Genomic DNA, 18780 nt, shown 5'->3' with positions numbered 1-18780 from the left:
GTAATTTAAATAAGGTGGCACTTTTGATGCGTGCATAAGAATTACACGTTAGTGAAGTAATGGCGATTACCACATTCGTAAACTTAAAACTAAAGGGTTCCGAGCGCGTCCTGGTCTAAGAAGCCCACAACAAAGTTAGCCGGGTGTTTTTTTTTGTCATCACAATATCATTTCGAATTATTAGAAGAGCAACCTGGTTAGAGAAATAATTCACACCCAAGCTTTTTTATCGATTACGTGCATGCAGGTTTCCTCACGATGTTTCCCTTCACCGTTGGAGCAAGTGATATTTTAATTACTTAAAACGTTAAACGTTAAACTTAGAAAAGTTAGAGGTGATGGGATTCGAACTCGGCCCCCCGAAAGTGAAGTCGACATCTTAAACACTTAACTATCAAGTGGTCGATGGAGCGGTACCCTTTTCAGGACCCTAGTATGAAACTTTACCACTTCGAAAGCCAGTCTAGAATATTTAATATCTTAGACAGTAACTACAATGATAACTTTACATTTAACTATTGTCTCAAACCTACATATTACACTGTTCATTAATTCCATGACCATCGAAATACCTTAGCGCGGGCGTCTCAAATGGAACCTCCTTTTATTTTGACGTCACATCGCTTTGGTTACAAACGATCTGTGATTTAATGCAGAGTACCAAATAATTCCGGTAAAATAACTAGTAAATTACTCACTTCTTTTATTTAAAAGTCCCCCTTTTACATAAAAGAAGTGAGTAACACTTTTACATTTGATCGGTGACCACAGAAAAGGCGGTGTCAATTTCCACATATTTCAAATAGTAATATACCCATCGCACCTTATCTTTTGATAAGTTAGCGCAAACGGTCGGCCATGTTTTTGTTCAGTCGCTATTTTTACAAGCCGTGAGCACAGCCTGTGCGATTTTATTTACATTTTTTTAAAAACTATACTATTATCAAGATGGGTTGTGGTGAATTTCTGGTTAAATATATACTGTTCTTCGCGAACTTATTTTTTGCGGTGAGTTAACATCGTGTATTTTTTTATTATCAATCGTTTTGATTACATTATGTGAATTTATGTACCTACTAGTAAATTACTTAAGTACGTACCTACCTGTGCGAAATCTTGATATCACTTTTCTTTCAATCCAAGTACTTAAAAAACAATATATGTTGTATTACAGTTTTAAAGCATAGGCCATCCTTATATTATGATTTTGCTGTAAAATAAAAGCCTTCACCGATAACCTACTTACACACTACTTTTAAAGCTTCAGTAGTTCGTCTAAAATTTGGTAAAAAAAAATTATAATTAGGTAAATAAGATTGTTTGGTGTCGTAGGTCATATTTTAAAATTTTTTCTTATGAACGGTAGAATGGTAAAATACACTCACCTATTCACTACATCTCTTTACCTACCTACTTTCCAACAGATTGCCAATAAATATAAGGCTTTTTGTCCTTTTATTACGTCTGAAATTGTCGTGTTTCACGAATACAAAAGGTAACTATAATTAGCCCGTACCTTGTATTCCATAGATGACTACTTATTGGCAGTGGCGTGTAAAGAGGGTGTGTACAGGGTATGCAGATGATATAAAATTAAGAAAATCTCCAGCTAGCACGGCGGGAGATAAAAATTATACCCCTCGATTATATCCCCTGACAAGCGATATCATTAACGTGCCCACCCGCTAAATCACTAGAACATGGAATAGGAGAGGTTTACCCCTGTTTATTAATACACATATATTATTTGGATATTATTTCTTGTGCGCCAGTGCTCTGAAAGTTGATAAAGCTGTTGGAGGAGATACATTTTTATCCTTTCCCCAATATATAATTGTCACCTGCCCATGCTAGCCGTGCAGTAAGAGTGATAAAAAGCCTATCCTTAGGTAGGTTTTTTATTGATATGTTTTTTTATCCCGGAAAAGAACTCGGGACATGTTTTAGCGGGAATTAAGTAAATAGCTTTTGTTGATAGGTATTAAAGAAATACACCCAGGACTAAAAAGCAAAAAAAAAATTGCTACTTTGGGATACATTATTGTTGATTTTTTAATTATAGCTCGACCGATTCCGATAAAATTTAAATCGGACCACCTGGAAAGTATGCTCTTTATAACACGAAAAGATCTTTTCAAATCGGCTCAGGCATCTTCGAGTAATCGGGTAGCGGACATAAAAAACAAGAGATTCCGACTTTTTGAAGTCTGTTTAAAACGAGTCTTAAATCGAGTGGACACCTTTGTATACATTTGGTGTAGGATATTATGTCTGTTTAACCTAATACCAGCTTATCTATGCGTGCAACAAGTAGTATCTTATATCGATACCGGCTTATCTTATCGTCTATCAGGATATGTGCGACGGACCAACTTTACACATGAGTTTTTATTGGAAACGCTGAGCTGACTGAGAGAATAAAAGCGTAGTTATGATGAATATACATGCGTACAATCCCTATCGTCCCTACTACTAACTATAATATAATATTATTTATTATATATCATAAATGTGAATGTAAGTTTGTTTGTTACGCTTTCACGCAAAAACTACTTAACCGATCCTCATGAAACTTTGTACACGCATTCTTCGAAGTGTTAGAAGTAATATAGGTTACTTTTTATCCCAATATTAAGCTCGGTTCCTTTGGGAGAGGGGATGAAAGTGTTTGACGATTTTACACATATTTTTACCATAACTCATTTTTACCATAACTCCGACAAATTATAACCGAATTAAATCATTATTTTTGTACTATAGAGGTTATAATATGTGTTTAATTTTGTCCAAACTATGTGTAAATCTGAATGTGGTTGGAGATAGAGGACAGAACTCCTCACGGACAGCGGCAAAACCCTCATTTAAGGCTTAGCGATACTGAAAACTTTAATTTTTATTTGAACTACAACTAAATTTACACTACAAACAGACTGACTTGACGTTTCCAAAGTGCTTATTAATTAGGCCTTCTTGAAATAAATGAATTTTGAATTTTTGAATTCTTTTGAATTTTGAAAGCCAGCATTGCACAATGCTGCTTAGCGGCACCAATAAGTGGTGGTAATACATGGTGGTAATTCCCCGGACGAGCTCTGTCACAAAAAGCTCAGTGGTAGTAGTAGTAGAGCAATGAGATCTGAATCAGCTGTACATGATGATGATGAATGATGATGTGCATCATTTTTTGAATTTGAATTTTGAATTTTTTGAATAGAAAATACTTTTCTATATTAACCGATTTGGGCACGCGAAGTTGCGCGGCCAGCTAGAATGCGTTGCTCGGTCCTAAATACATTGTTTCCGTTCCCAGCTAGCGGGCATCGCGTTGCTCGGGCTGGGCGTGGCGGTGGAGCTGAAGTGGTCTCAGGCGGCTGACTTCCTGGATAACTCGCCCATAGTCCAGCTCACGCCCATCGGTGCCATCGTCATCGGCTGCATCGTGTTCGTCGTGGCCTTCTTCGGCTGCTGCGGTGCCATCCGGGAGAGCAACTGCATGCTCATCACTGTGAGTACATCTCATACACCAGACGAAACTTATTATTCCTATTTATTATTTCTACATTAATATAATTTATAAAAAATAATTAAAGAAAGACGTGAAACGCCGATTCTTGCTCGGATGGGCAGCGTTCGGGAAACATCGTTAAACCAAAATCCCTCAGTGCCTGAAGACCAAATCCTTCGAACACTGCGTGTTGCCAGTGATGACTGAGGGATCTGAAACGTGGTCGCTAACAATGGATATCTCTATAAGAAAGCTCAGAGTTATTCAGCTGGCGATGTAAAAAGCTAACATAGGTTACTTTTTATACCAATAAAACCAACGGTTTACAAGGGATTTGTTAAAACCGTAATACGGTTACGGGCATCCGCTATTTTAAGTGTAAATAACAATTTGACAATATATGTACATATAATTTTCGTTGGTAACCATATTTTTACTGATGCACTTATTATATAGAATCTTCCTGTATTTTCATTTGGGGTACAATAAAAAGTGAATTAAAGTGAATTAGTAATTTTTTTTTTCATTAGGCTGCACTGCTTTTTTCTAACTCAATACTTAACTCATTTCGCTTTCAGTATGCGATCTTCATGATAGTGCTGATGGTGCTGAAGATCACGTTGGCGACACTGATCTTCGTGAAGCAGGACGCGCTGCTGGCAGACATCCCCAAGTGGCTCGGCGACGCCTTCACCAAGGACAAACAAGCCTTCCAACAGATAGAGCGAACTGTAAGTACCTTAGCAGCAGAGCTTTTTGTTGCAGAACTCCTCGAGGAAGTACTACCAGGCGGCCCAAGTGCTGAATGGTTAACTCCACACTACTTTGAGAACATTATGGAGAACTCTCAAGCATGCAGGATTCCTCACGATGTCTTCCTTAACCGTTGAAGCAAGTAATATTGGAATTGGTTCAAACGCACATAGTTATAAATAAGAGGTGCTGGGACTCGAATTCGGCCCCCTGAAAGTGAAGTTGAAGATCTACCCGCTGCGCTATCACCGCTTTTTGCCAAAATTGCTAACCTCCGCTAAAAACAGGAGACATATGGACATATGGAGAGGATATGTAAAGTGCAATTAATAGTATCTTCAATCTTTATACTCCAAACTAAACAGATTTTTAATGTACTCTCTACGCACCTCTCGTTGTCGAGAGAGAGAGATGATGATTTTATAATGAAAATTTAAAGAAAAGACTGAAGCGTTACTGGCTTATCTACTAAGGGTTGTACCGCGAGGCGCAGCTAGTTTAATATAAAAGGTAAAGCACAAAATACTCCTACCCTAAAAAGAAAAGAAATTCATTAAAAAATTGCGTCTGCAAATAAAAAACGGCAGAAGTAGTGGTGTCGCTTCCAATACTTGAGTAAGCAAACAAAGCCTTTGAATCCCGTGAATAATAATCTACTCGAGTAAATGTTGTCATTAAAGTGATCAGAATTAGATAAGTAAATGTATCATTCATTTTTCCGATGCTGATAAGTGTGCAATGTCCATGTTATTTCCAAGATTTTGTTCCAACACGTCATGATAAGATTGATGCATATTATATTTAAATACAAATTCAAAATTCATTTATTTCAAGTAGGCCTAATGTAAGCACTTTTGAAACGACAAGTCTGTCTGTTTGTAGTGACACTACCACCGGTTCGGAAGGCAGATTCTACCGAGAAGAAGCCGGCAAGAAACTTATAACACTTAAAAACCATTAATACATTTTTAAGTATTTTGTGATTTTTACAAAGCTAGCTTTCTGTTGTCTCACTCTGGCTACAATCAGTTGATAAGTCACCGTCTGTTTTATTTTCAAAACGAATTACAGGTGCTTAGTTATTAATGTGAAAATGGTGTTTGTTTGTTTGTCTGTCATTCACGCCCATATGTAACCAATCAACTTGATTTTTGGCATTGGGTTAGTTAAAAGGACGGAGAGTAACATATACGTTTTGTAAGAAACCGTAATAAGATAGGACGAAGTCAAAAACTATGAAAATGCTATCATCGCTCAATTCATGTTCTCCTGGTAACAGTTCGAGTGCTGCGGCGTGTCAGGGCCGGAGTCCTACTTGAGCCTGACGCTGCCCGATTCCTGCTGCGCTGGAACTCCGTGCACCATCGTCAACGCGCACCCTGGATGCACTAAGGTTGTGGGCGACTTCCTTCAGACATTCGGTCTGGCCATCGGCGCTGTCGCAATCGTCATCGTTGCTGTTGAGGTGAGCACCACAGGGCGTCAAGATCACACTTAAAGCTTTTTACCAATCGCTTAAAGCAGAGTTAATCGATAAACAAACAAGTCATTCAATGAATTGGTATTACAATAGAGTAAATGGAGTTTAAATATTCTTAATTATTTCTTACCAAATTGCAAAAAAAAATCTTAACCTGGCAAGTAATAAGGAAAATTAAACTATGATTTGCATAGAATTGAAAAAGCGCCATCTAGTTGCAATACTGGGAAACAGTATATCACGTTCGTTCGATTTGATTTCGATTGAAATCGTAGTAAACCCGCCCTTGCACCCTAGCACTAAGTACTATTACTGTTTTCCTTGTGTTATTCCTATTGTGTTATGTTGCAATAAAGTTTTTCTCTTCTATTATATTCTAAACTATCACACGGTCGAAAAAGTGGACGTTGCTAAAAAACCACACACATACGCACACTTACGCACACTGTAGGTGCCCAGAGAACCTTTTCCGCTTTAGAAATGTGTTACTAAAGAAATGATTGCATTATTTCAGTTGGTGGCGGTGGTGTTCGGGTTGTGCCTGGCGAACCACGCGCGCAACAAGAGCAGAAGAACGCGTTACTAAAGTCCAGTTGGCTGCAGATGCGCAAGCGCAGCCGTACGACCCGTATTAGCCTCTTGCGTCTGCGGCTCTCACCTTAGGCTAAGTCAGTCGAACGAGTGCGTTGAACGGTCGAATTAAACATTATCTAGCGAAACTGCCATCTACAAAGCATGAGTTTACAATTGTCGCTGTCAAATTATGCAGTTTGCATGAAGACGTAAGATTACTAAACGGGGGAGCTGCTGAACTTAAGAGATAAAGAATAATCCAGTATCATCAAAGACAAAACAGAGGATTCCAGATATTATGATAGATGCTGCTAGTGGTTAAAAACTATACTGTTCCCTTTAAATACAGGCATATTTACGTATAATATAGGCTCAAAAAATTTTATGTTTACAATCGCCATACTTATGTAGATTACCTCAGTAAAAGAATTAAAATAATATATTTTGTTTGCTTTGTAAATATATCGAGCTCTTAATTTCTGCTGGGGAATCCAGACTATCTTTTGTTTTTGAAAATTGGTGTAATACTTAATTACAAGTGAAACAACCTAGTCGCAGCGTCTATGCATTTCGAAACGACTCCCTCGATTTCTTACGTCCGCGTCATATCGATGAACTCTCCCCGAGTTCTTCACACCGTAGGCTTAACCTATTGCACATGGTTACAGCTACATGCGAAAACTCGACAAACAACGACTCTATGACCTCCGCACATCATATCGACTCAACACCTCCATAATTTCAACCGATAGACGTCTACTATTGAACATAGGTCTTTGTAAGGACTTCCACGGTCTTATCCTGCATGTGTCCAGTGCCTGATTATCACTTGCTTGATATTGTCTGTCCACCTCGAGGTCACCGTGCGCTTTCTAATCGGGGTCGCCACTCCAGTACCATGGGACTCAAGCCGCAAGCGTCTTTCGGCACTTCATGCTGAAACCACAACTCGGCTGTAATACTAGCATTGGAATGTGAGCTTTATGTTAGGTGTTTTAAAGTAAACTTTCCAATACTTTTGTGCCTGTAGTATACAACGAGGGAACCACTCGTTGCCCACAGGTTCACACACTTTTACACTTTCTGCCTTTCTGACTATGAAAGTCACAGAGATCATAGTCGAATTGATGTTTAGTCGATATGGTGTGAAAAGACCTTCATTTGTTTTCGCTACTGAATCGCAGTACACAACATATACAATTTAAGTTAAAATATGAATTAACGTAGCCATTAAGTTTTTTTTAGTGCACATTATTTTTATATTTTTAAGTTAAATATGCACGTTGGACTGGTTATGTTACTTTAATACATTTCTGTATATTCAATAAATAAAAACATCCGTTTGCGAAAACCTAACATAGCTTTGTAAATATTTGAGTCTCTAGTTAAGATCATGGTTTAAAATTTCTAAACATTAAAAACATGCTTTCCTAACTATTAGAGTAATACATTTGTGACACCTCTTTTATGAAGTCAATCTTGTCACATAGAACTTTCAAGTCATAAGTTGTAGATACTAACTAATATGATCCCACTACTTTGTTTTTCCTTTCTCTTAAAAAATGACCCCAATGCGTATATAATAAATACCTTAAAAATATTTTTGTTTTTTTTCTACCCACATCTATTAATCTTATGTACCAGTTATGATAAAAAGTAAGTGAGCACCAAGCCGGCCCTCTGGCCGGCTTGGTGCTCACTTACTGCCACATACATTGTTAGTGTCTTTCTCTAATGACACTACCAATGTATGTGGCAAGTACCTGAAAATATTATTAAATGATCAAATACTGAAGCCGGATACAGAGTAATAAAAAATAAAAAACTTCATAGTTTTCATATTCCTCGTGTTTGCACTTTAGATTTTATTTATTGTTTTCCACAATGTATGTGGCAGTATACAATAACTGTTGGTTCGCAACAGCCTTTGCCTAGCAGTGGAAGTGTCGCACATAATTTTAAATTTTTAGTAATTAATTGAAGTACGGCGGTTGAACCGGCGTTTAAATTGCATTGTTTGAACATATGGTTTAAATTAACATAAGTATTTATCGTTTACCTACCAGGGACTTACCTGTACGCTAAAAACTTGGTAGTAACATTCAAGTTTGTCAAAGACTTGAACTTTTTAATATTAGTTCACATTGCTGGCATTGCTCTGTTTTTTGTCGCAGGCGAAGGGTTAGTAAAGGCAGAGCTTTTTGTGACACTGCCAGCAAGTATGTCTATGTTCCAGTCTGGTCGTGGTTGCTGGAGTAATTTCAGGCACGCGATGCCTAACCTGCGCATCAGAGTGATGGACACAGGGCTGCACATTGTAGGAAGTGTTCTAGTAGGAGTTCCTTGCATGCCCTGTAAAGTGTTTCTCTGTTAGTAGGCGATGACTTTCCACTTACAACTGGTCCACCAATCTTTAGTATCTATCTTTATGTATCTTTAAAAAAAAGCTTAAACCCGCAATCAATCTATTGATCTCAGGAGAAATTAATTGATGTCCGACCTGATGGTAAGTGGGAAAGCATTGCCTATAAACCTGGCAACACTAAGCAGGGCAGGCAAAAAACTCGTCCTGCAACGTGCCGACCTGTGCTCATCCATCTGACACATAGGTGTCAAGTCTGACAAGATGTGCCTGTAATAACACCGGCACCCACAGTCTGGAATTGGTTACACCTGCCTTGCTTATTTATTATTCTATTCCAATGATAAACAGCATTGTTGCAATGCTGCTTAGCGGCAGAAATAGGCAGGGTGGTACTACTTCCCCTGACGAGCTTCGTCACAAAAAGCTTTGCTACATACAAAAAAGATAGAATTGGAGACACCCAACTTCCTTAAGGAAAGGTGGGATACTTCACTAAAAATGGCAACCCTCGGCACGTGTTAGGAAGCTCCGGGATATCGTAAGAACACACCAGAACTTCAACAGCCCAAAGGCTCATCCCGAAAGAAATTGTCTCCCGACCTCTTGCGCCTGGCTTGTAGGCACGGCAATCTGTGCCACATGTTGCCATCTTCTCAAGCTCAAGAGAGAAAAAGAGAGCGACTGGTAAACCCTTACATCACACTAAGCCATTAACGGGTCTCCTCCCACAATAACAAGGGGTTAATACCGTAGTCCAGCACGCGGGCGTATTGGTGGATTACTTAACCCTTACGTAAAGAAATTAATCATACATCTCACTAAAGTTATTAATAATAGTTTTCCGTTGCAAAACTATGAGTAATGAACAATAATACCACTAAGTGTTTTCCGATTACATGCGCTAGTGATAAGATAGTGGTGGGAAAGTACTCCACTTAGAAAGTGATTGGTATAACGAAGTTAAACAATAACATCAATTCTTCCGGTATGAGCTAGAGTTAAAGTTATCTCATTATCTCATGGTAGCAGATCAGAAAACAAAGTCAAATATTTCCTTATTCAAACTGGCACAAAGATGGCATTGTCTCTCAATGAGTTCAAAATTTATTTTATATAAAAAGTAAGCTTACAGAAAAATCATATTATAATGTTAAGGATTACTTAAACGATAAAATAGGTTGGGTTTGGATTTCTCTACCTTCATAGCTTAATATTAGTTTACTGGGAGATTGATAACAAAAAAAATACCCGGCTAAGTTTGTTGTGGGCTCTTCTTAGACTAGGGCGCGTTTGAAATCATTTTAGCTTAAGGTTTAAGTTGGCGAACGAAGTTGTCACCATCCCCTTACATTTATTTAAATATATATGTATGAACGCTTCATAAGTGCCTGTGTGTGTACCTACATGAATATAGAAATTTTGAATTTTGAATTTTGAATTTTTATTTGGGTTTTGTTACGTACATTACCTAAAAACTTGAAGTGTGATGATGGCGATAATTCGTAAACATAAAACTGAAGCTACGAGGGTTCCAAACGCTCTCAGAAGAAGCCTACAACAAACTTAGCCGCGTTACAAACAGTTTTTTTTATAGTTATAATTGACGGACCTAGCAGATTGCCCACTGGATGGCTTCAGTTTTTGATCTGTGATGAACATGAATGAAACATGAAAGTTTTCCGTCTCTGGATCTTTATTTGTATTTTATAAGTATTTATGTATATTCTTCATAAAAATATTCATCAATCATATTAGTACCCATAACACAAACTAAGCTTACTTTGTGGCTAGATGGCGATGTATTGTCGTAGTATATTTATTTCCCGTTCTCTATTCTACTACTTGGTGTTGGAACGGCAACTCCGCACCGGTAAACGCAGCGTTGCTCGACCCCAACCAGGTCGACAGACGACATCAAGCGAGTCGCGGTCAGCCGCTGGATACAAGCTGCCCAGAATCGTGGAATTTGGAACGCCACACACAAACAAAAGATGTGTTAGTGGACGTCAATCGGACGATTTGATGTGCTATTACTAGCATCTACTGCGGAATTTAGTCCAGCAGTGGACGGTTATAGGCTCTTAAGATGGTGCTGAGTGATCACTCAGCGTGACTGCGGTGAATGAACGAATGAATACACTTTTATTGTACACCAAAGAAAAAAAGCAGTTACAGAGATATAAATACATATCAAGAGAGTACAATTTGGTGGCCTTATCGCTAACTAGCGATTACTTCCAGGCAACCAATGGCGTAAAAGGAAAAACATAGAAAAGAGGTGCAATAAATAAGAATTAAAATTATACAAATATATAAATAAAATATATATATATATAAATATAACTATAATATATATATATTACATATAAATACACTCGAGACTGCGGTGATTGTTGTTTGATCCCTAATGATACTAAATACGGCCTTACTGGTGCTGTGATAAACGCTGTAGTCTTATAAGTGGAGGTCCCAGGTTCGATCTCCGGCAATTCGTGTTTTTGACAGCTTTAGCCTAGCGCGTTCGACTAACATTTGATGCTGCTACTGCCATGGTGATTGAAACTCCGATAAGTATTTTATGCCCGCGTTATACCCTACGCGATTATGAAGTTGTATCGCTATATTGTCTAGAACTGTCAATCAGAATAAAAAATGCTGCGATCTGTTGTTGACGCGATTAAAACCGCACGGCACAGCTAGTCTATAATATGTACTTAAAATAATAATTCCATTTATATACTAAAAACCCGGAGTAAATTGGCGGTTTCCAACCCAGTGCCTCGGAGAGCACTTTAAGCCTTATCACCTATCTCTAAACACGTGATAAGCAAACTCACATTGGTGCAGATGGTCCACGCTCTAAAACCCTCGGACCTGTGTCGACTGTGAAGCAATGCCTATACAATGCTGAAGAATTTTTTTTCTGTTCTTGAACACTATTTCAGTAACTATCAGTGCGGAAGGGAAACATGGATATGTCACCCATTTAGAATAACTTTTTTAATTTCACGCTCAAAGTTCATGCAACAGACTAAAAAAAGCGAAGGTTTCTTGATTGTGTGATGTTCGCATGATTTTTTCATTGCGTATGCTAGCACAGGTAGGAGAAAAAAATGTTATCCTTCGTTTATATCCACTATCAAGGGTACAATATACTTGTCCACCTGCCAAACCACAGCTTCATGGAAAAGGAGATGTTTACCCCCATTTAATATTAAATTATTATTTATTATGTATTTTAATTTTATTTTCAGCCTTGCGCCAATGCTCGGAGAGTGGTTAAAAATGCGGGAGAAGATATAAGTACATTTTGTCCTTTCCTGTGAAGAAAAATGCAGTAGGATACCATTCACGCTACGACATAATTGTCTCTACCATTTTCTCTTCCTATTGCTATATAGTGCTCTATAAGACGAGATAATAAGAAGCCCTAATGAAATCGTGGAGTAAATCTTAGCACTATTGTTGTTTGTCTGTCTTCAAAATAATACTGTTTTTCTTTCTGAATACCCGGATTCACCCGCCCATTGTGATCTAGATATTAAGTTATTAGAAGTTATCTATATTAAATTATCATAAAGGAATCTTTATAGGTAGTTACTAATTCCTATAGGAAAGTCTGAAAAACATTAAAGTCGCTTCTGTTTTATAATATCTTGTTATACTGTCTGTGGGATTACATTAGGTAACTAGCGGTGCTCTGCGATTTCGCCCACTCTATATTTGTAAGTTAAAAAACATGTTGAATATTAATATCCTCTTTTCAAATTGGACTGGAGCCATCTAAGATTAACAATTTCAAACCTCCAAATAAAAATGCTAAATACTAGTACCATCCAAAAAAAAAGCTATAAGAACATTGTAAATATATAAATGGAGACCTCTTTGGCGCGCAGAATGTCCGCTTTTTGGGCAGAAAATCATGTGCGTGAAAGGACAATAAATGAACAAACATATTATTCACATTCGTTATAATTAATCGTGCACATGTGATTATATCTGATAATATCAGTGAGTTTTTCAACAAGTTTAACTATGAGTGCTTGATAGACGATAGGTATTATATTTACTTAAGTTAAAACATTATTCATCGAAACGCACCCATCCTGAGCGCAGTCCACCGTTATAATAAGAATTGCATAAAAATACGAAAAAAAAACAAGGTCAAATTCAAACACATCAGTGCTAATAAAATATAATTAAAAACAAAACTAAAAATGTGTCTACTAAGTTGTGGTGCGTGTATATCGCAGATACTTTTATTTGCATTGAATTTCCTTCTGTCTGTAAGTATTAATAAACTATACTTTTAATGATTATAGAATTGCGTTTCTTCCAAATTACACCTATAGTAACATAATATACCCCTAACAGAGTAGCTACAATCTTAGACTGTATCGTAACTCACCACCAGATGTGATTGCATTCAAAGGCTAACTTGAACTGGAATTAAAAAAAAAACTTTTTTTCTAGCTCATAAGCCTAGCTGTAACAGGAATAGGTATCTACATGATGATACAAGTGAATCAACTGAAAGACTCGGATCTGGAGTACGTGAACAACGGTCCTATCATTGTGATTGTGGTGGGCGTCATCTTTAGCGCGATATTCTTCTGTGGATGCTGCGGCGCGTTCTGCAGGAACAGATGTTTACTCACCACGGTAACTTCTACTTACTTTGTTTTTAGGTGAGCCGTTTTTTGTTGGTTAAAGCACTCAGAGAGTCGCAGGTTCAAATCCTGTCGGTTCCATAAAAAATTATAACATTATATTTATAACATATATGTATAATTCCTCCAACTAAAACACCAAAAAGGTAAAACCACTAATTAAAATTTTATTTTTGGTATCATCATCGTATCAACCCATTACCGTCCGACTACATGGCACGCGTCTCCTCTCACAATGTGGGTTTGGGATGGAATCCACCACTTTGGCCTATAGGTATAACTACGGCAATTTATATACCTATGTTGATTGATGGCAAAGTTTCTTAAAGCATTGATTTACTATCTTAACTAGATAATAAGTACGGCACCGATGCGTTTTCACATTTTATATGCCTATGGTCATATCCAGGTAGGCATTGTAAGAATTATAAAAAGCCATTTGTAAGCTCACTGGGTTAAAGTATGGGCAAACAAACAAACGTAGTAAACAAAATTCTGTACATTGCGCTTACGCTTCGTTACAATGCAATGGTTTATTCTATTCTTTTCAGTATGGGGTGATCACCATCCTGCTCGCGACCGCCACGGTGGTGTTCACAGTTTTCATCTTCAAAGGAACGGATCAACTGCAGGATTCAGCGGAAGGCGTTCTTAATGACACGTTTAGCGACCCTCAGAACCAAGGGACACTTAACTTGATAGAAGCTACTGTGAGTACACAAACTGTGCTAAGTAAGCTTAATTTCAGAAGACATGAGTGTTTAAAAGGAAAATATCGACTATTTTAGATTAGAAGATTAGTAAACGTTGTTAAATTTTAGGGACTTCAAATAAACAGACTGTAGACGGTCATTATCATCACATCAACCCATTATCGGCCCACTACAGGGCACGGGTCTCCTCCCACAATGAGAAGGGGTTAAGGTCGTAGTCCACCACGCTAGCCCAGTGCGGATTCGTGGACTCCACACACCTTTGAGATCATTATGTAGCTCTCTCAGGCATGCAGGTTTCCTCACGATGTTTTCGTTTACCGTTGAAGCAAGTGATATTTTAATAACTTAAAACGCACATAACTTAAAAAAGTAAGAGCGTGCAGTGCGTGCTGGGATTCGAACTCGGCCCCCAGAAAGTTAAGTCAAGCTCATACTCAATACGCTATCACCGCTTCACGAACTGGCCTGTACTTAAAGCGAATGAGGTTTCATTCAAAATTTAGTATCGACAAAATTACTATAACCAAAAGATTTTTAACGCGATCATTACAGCTGGGCTGTTGCGGCACAAACGGGCCGGAGTACTACAACTCGTCGGTGCCAGTGTCCTGCTGCCCTTCCGGCCTGCAGAGCCTGCAAGGCTTGCAGCAGAACAGCATCAACATCACGGACCTGGCGAACAGCACCTCAGGGGACGCCATCAACCTGTCCTGCCCCGCTAGCGAGGCGTACCAGCAGGGCTGCGTGGAAGTCTTCATACAGTTCCTAACCAAAATATTCAAAGTGACCGGCCAAGTTCTCATATGGATTGTTATTATCGAGGTAATTTTATTTCTTTTATGTCTTGATATTTTTTTTTTCTCGTGTGACTGTGAGGATATGACTAATCTACCACCCTTCTAACAAAGACTTGTCGTTCCACCAACCTTATCGACGGTTATTTCAGTGCAATGCCGTGTAAAACCCGATTGGAGGTTTTATTAGTAGTACAGCGTTTTGTGGCAAAGCAAAGCTGGGTGCATTTGAAGACTTTTTATTATACAAGTAAACCATTATATTATGCAATTGAAACTGATGGTAACTGATGTGGCAGTCTAAGCGGGCTAATTTGGCAGTTATACTAAAGCCTTTTTTTGGGTTCTCAATTGATAGACCAAGCAGGTGGCCAACTTGATGGTAAGTGAAAAGCCATTGCCTACAGAGTCTGTTATTCTGTTTATTTTTGCCGCAAGCAGCATGGCGTTAGTACTTCCACCGAACGAGCTTTGACTGCAACATCAGTTACCAACAGTTGAAATTGCATAATATAATGGCTTATTTGATATAATAATAAAAAATTCTTTAATAGCATAAATTTTTCGTTCGATTATTTGGTCGACAACATGCATATTCATTTATTTCAAGTAGGTTTACTCTCACTTTTGAAACGTCAAGTCTGTCTGTTCGTAGTGGTGCTACCACCGGTTGGAAAGGCAGATTCTACCGAGGAGAAGCCGGCAAGAAACCTAACAGTTGCTTTTTCCAACATCATCAATTTTAATATTAATCTTGTGATTATTTTAATATGTTTAGGAGTCATGAATATTTATATATATAGTAATATTAATTGATTTTGTTTCAGTACGTGGCGGCGATCTTAGCAATTTTCCTATCCTGCTACATCGGCTAATAGTGAAAAAGAATCAGACACAGAGACAGAACTCAAAAAAACGTCTATACTAGATTATTATATTATATTAAGACCCTAGCGAAAATAACTACCCCTTCAGGCATGAAATCAGGTGCATTATTTAAAGGATTCCCAAGGGTTTGGCTTACCTACTGGAATGTCATTTTCCTTTCTCTCGCAGGATACGTGCATAAATCAATAGGTTACGCCAGTTTTAAACTTTGTTTTAGAAGATTTTTCTCATAATATAAGTAATACTTATTGGTTTTAATGCCAGCTAAAGTTGATTAATGAGATAAAAAATTGTCGTTGTCCCCTGCCGTGCCTCTGTTAAGGCGACGCGACGCCTCTACTGACGGTCCTGGTTAATATCACAGATAATATAATAGCCGTTAAAGCCCCCAGAGCTGTGCGGTGGCTCTATGCTTAAAAACCTACTCTTCTCTTCTTGAAATATACAACGTGTAACAGAATTTTAAATAAATACTGAAGGATTCATAAGTATATTTCATAAGGAATCACCCTATAAAATATTAAATCAAATGAAGCATTTTTATTTTTCGATATTCCGAATTCAAAACATTTTAGTGTTGACTTATGACAACCCTATTGAAGATAAAAGACAGACACGCGCAGTCACATGATATTAATTTTGCATGTGATGTTAGGGCTGTAACTGATTTCTTTCATTAAAAACTATGGCAGTGGTTTACTCAAAATCTATTGGGTTTTCGGTTTCCACCATAAGATTTATTTTGTTGCACTCTGAGTGAACTCACAAATATAGCGATTTGGATTTTATCATATACACTATAGTTATATATATTATTAAAATTTACAAAACATGCTGCATGGTCGTATTAGGATAACTTTTTCCTGTAATGACAAAAATGTAAGATGGGAATAAATAAATAAATAAATAAAAAAATAAATAAGTCTCTCAGGCAGTACATAATGTACCTCTAAAGCCTGTGTATTACTTGTCTAAAGTATTACTTCGGTTTTCATTTGCACGTTGTATAAGCTAAAGTATTAACTATGCCTGTGTCCAGCAGTGGAATGTTATTAGACTGCCGATGATTGTGACGATGACTAGTACCCACAGGTTGATATTATCAATACCTAATAACAAACATCATACAGTAGGTAAGCCAAGATCCATACAAAAAATTCAAACACCTAGATATATTTTATTAATAGGACCGGCAAATATACCTATGTATAATGAATTTGCGCTTGCTACTAAAAAAAGCATAGTAACCTCGATCAAATGTGTTTTTATACATTCGTTAAACTTATGTAATGGTTTATCTACCTATGTGACGTAGCCATGGTTTAACAGTATAAGTGTAAAGATTGAAGAAAATAAATATTTCCAGATGAAGATTCTTGTGCTATTCGCAAAGTATTGCAAATTAAGCGTAATTTTCATAAATAACATTACATTTAATAAATTTTGAACAATAAAAATATACTTTATTTATTCAATCATAATCATTTTATTTACTCATTTGTAACCTGGTAATATAGCCAAATTGGCATGTAATTACATACAAAAATAGGTAGTAAAAATATAATCCTCTTTTGGAAGTTGGGAAATAAATCATAGCACTCAGTACTAAACGTACCACATTCATAATTTCAACACGAGCTAAATATTGTTGACCCCAATGCAGGGCAGGGGTCAGCTATATATTATAAAAATATTGATTTTGATTGGTTGAACTCACTAATCTTAGGAACTGGTGTTTCGAATTGAATTTTATTTTGAGTTGGTAGTATATAACAAAGCATTATAAAATGACGCTACGACCAATACCTACCACTACACTACGCTACCACGGCATCGATGAGAAATGTTGCAAAAACTGCAAAAAATGTACTTTTTGAGAGATTCCGATGCGTGCGATGCGTTAACGGTAAACGTTACGCCAAAACGACGTAAGTGTGACGTAATTGTTCCCTTTTACAATGGTCTTGAAAACAGTCCGCGACAACATGGCAATCTTTTAAGGGTGACTCATACGCGGACGAAATCGAGAGGGACCTATATAGGGCACATATAACAAAATCGTAGACTAGCCGTGTCTGTACCTACATTAAAGATTATTGATCGATTATAGATCGAAGATTATTATACAAAAAAATATCAGGGAGGTGTTACAAATAAGTAATGCAATTTTTAGAATTATTGTCTGTTTGTCTGTGTATCTGCTTGTCTGTATGCCTGTTGGCTTATGAAAGATTGAGGAAAAACTACTACTTAACAGTTTGAATTTAATTTGCCACATTAATAGCTGATTGATGATTACATCTCGAAAAATAATAGGGTTCGTTCGGGATAGGTATGCGATGAAAGTTTTTGTAGATTTTACTTTATAACTTCGCCAAACCTTGACAGATTATTACAATTTTTCTTTCACCGAAAAGTTTTATTAGTTTATTTTGCCACAGTTACAGCACAGCTACACGTAAATTAAAAGTTTTTTACAGAATTACTTTATTAAAATAATAGGCACGCAAAATTACTCTAAATGAACACGAAAAAATGGAACCCCTAATAAATGAATTTATCAATGATAAAATTTTTACATTATTCGAATTTTAGTTGTTTACATTATAATATTTTATTATTTTGAGTCCACTAAAAGTACAATGCTGTCTCTTAATATATTGGTTACTTCAAACCTCCGAAGTAGGTACTAACCCACCCCAGTTATCATACTCGTAGCTTACCCAGAACAATATACGATATTTTGCCGCTACTACTGCTAGACATCTCTCAAAGGAACTGTTCCTACCGGATGCTTTAAAACGAAAACAAACATGGACGGAGTCGCAGGCCACAGCTAGTCCATATAATATTATTTAACATTTTTGCTATGGGTATAAATTATATATACATGTTATCAACACAAACCGACCACCGAATTTTCCTTAAATTAAAAGTATCAACATTAATAACCTAATATATAAAAAAATATTGTTTGTTTAGTTAGTCTTCTATGTTCCCAAAAAGTACAATACGCTTTTAGATATGCAGATACAA

The 18780-nt window shown here is 37.1% G+C and overlaps 2 protein-coding genes across 2 annotated transcripts; both read left to right on the top strand.

Moving 5' to 3' along the window:
- Positions 1-745: 745 nt before the first annotated feature.
- Positions 746-7911, top strand: LOC120631566 (23 kDa integral membrane protein-like). The gene is made up of 5 exons (XM_039901200.1): positions 746-1008; positions 3311-3505; positions 4084-4236; positions 5538-5723; positions 6253-7911. The coding sequence occupies exons 1-5, from the start codon at positions 949-951 to the stop codon at positions 6322-6324; spliced, it is 666 nt and encodes a 221-aa protein (XP_039757134.1). The 5' UTR covers positions 746-948; the 3' UTR covers positions 6325-7911.
- A 4840-nt stretch (positions 7912-12751) lies between these two features.
- On the top strand, positions 12752-16227 carry LOC120631678 (23 kDa integral membrane protein-like). The gene is made up of 5 exons (XM_039901347.1): positions 12752-12962; positions 13150-13338; positions 13898-14056; positions 14615-14884; positions 15684-16227. Exons 1-5 carry the CDS (start codon positions 12894-12896, stop codon positions 15729-15731), a joined length of 735 nt encoding a protein of 244 aa, XP_039757281.1. The 5' UTR covers positions 12752-12893; the 3' UTR covers positions 15732-16227.
- The last annotated feature ends 2553 nt before the right edge of the window (positions 16228-18780 follow it).

The sequence above is a fragment of the Pararge aegeria genome, chromosome 18 (genome assembly GCF_905163445.1).
Source record: "Pararge aegeria chromosome 18, ilParAegt1.1, whole genome shotgun sequence".
NCBI classification, from domain to species: Eukaryota; Metazoa; Arthropoda; class Insecta; order Lepidoptera; family Nymphalidae; genus Pararge; species Pararge aegeria.
Note: the sequence above shows the minus strand (reverse complement) of the source record. Positions and strands in the feature narration are given on the sequence as shown.

What these genes read in the sequence shown, in the direction of transcription:
- LOC120631566 (XM_039901200.1), top strand. Translation starts at nt 949, where the DNA reads ATGGGTTGTGGTGAATTTCTGGTTAAATATATACTGTTCTTCGCGAAC. An exon ending in TCGCGAACTTATTTTTTGCG is followed by an intron (nt 1,009 to 3,310) that starts GTGAGTTAACAT and finishes TTCCGTTCCCAG; the next exon opens with CTAGCGGGCATCGCGTTGCT. An exon ending in GCAACTGCATGCTCATCACT is followed by an intron (nt 3,506 to 4,083) that starts GTGAGTACATCT and finishes TTTCGCTTTCAG; the next exon opens with TATGCGATCTTCATGATAGT.
- LOC120631678 (XM_039901347.1), top strand. Translation starts at nt 12,894, where the DNA reads ATGTGTCTACTAAGTTGTGGTGCGTGTATATCGCAGATACTTTTATTT. An exon ending in ACAGATGTTTACTCACCACG is followed by an intron (nt 13,339 to 13,897) that starts GTAACTTCTACT and finishes TATTCTTTTCAG; the next exon opens with TATGGGGTGATCACCATCCT. An exon ending in TTAACTTGATAGAAGCTACT is followed by an intron (nt 14,057 to 14,614) that starts GTGAGTACACAA and finishes CGATCATTACAG; the next exon opens with CTGGGCTGTTGCGGCACAAA.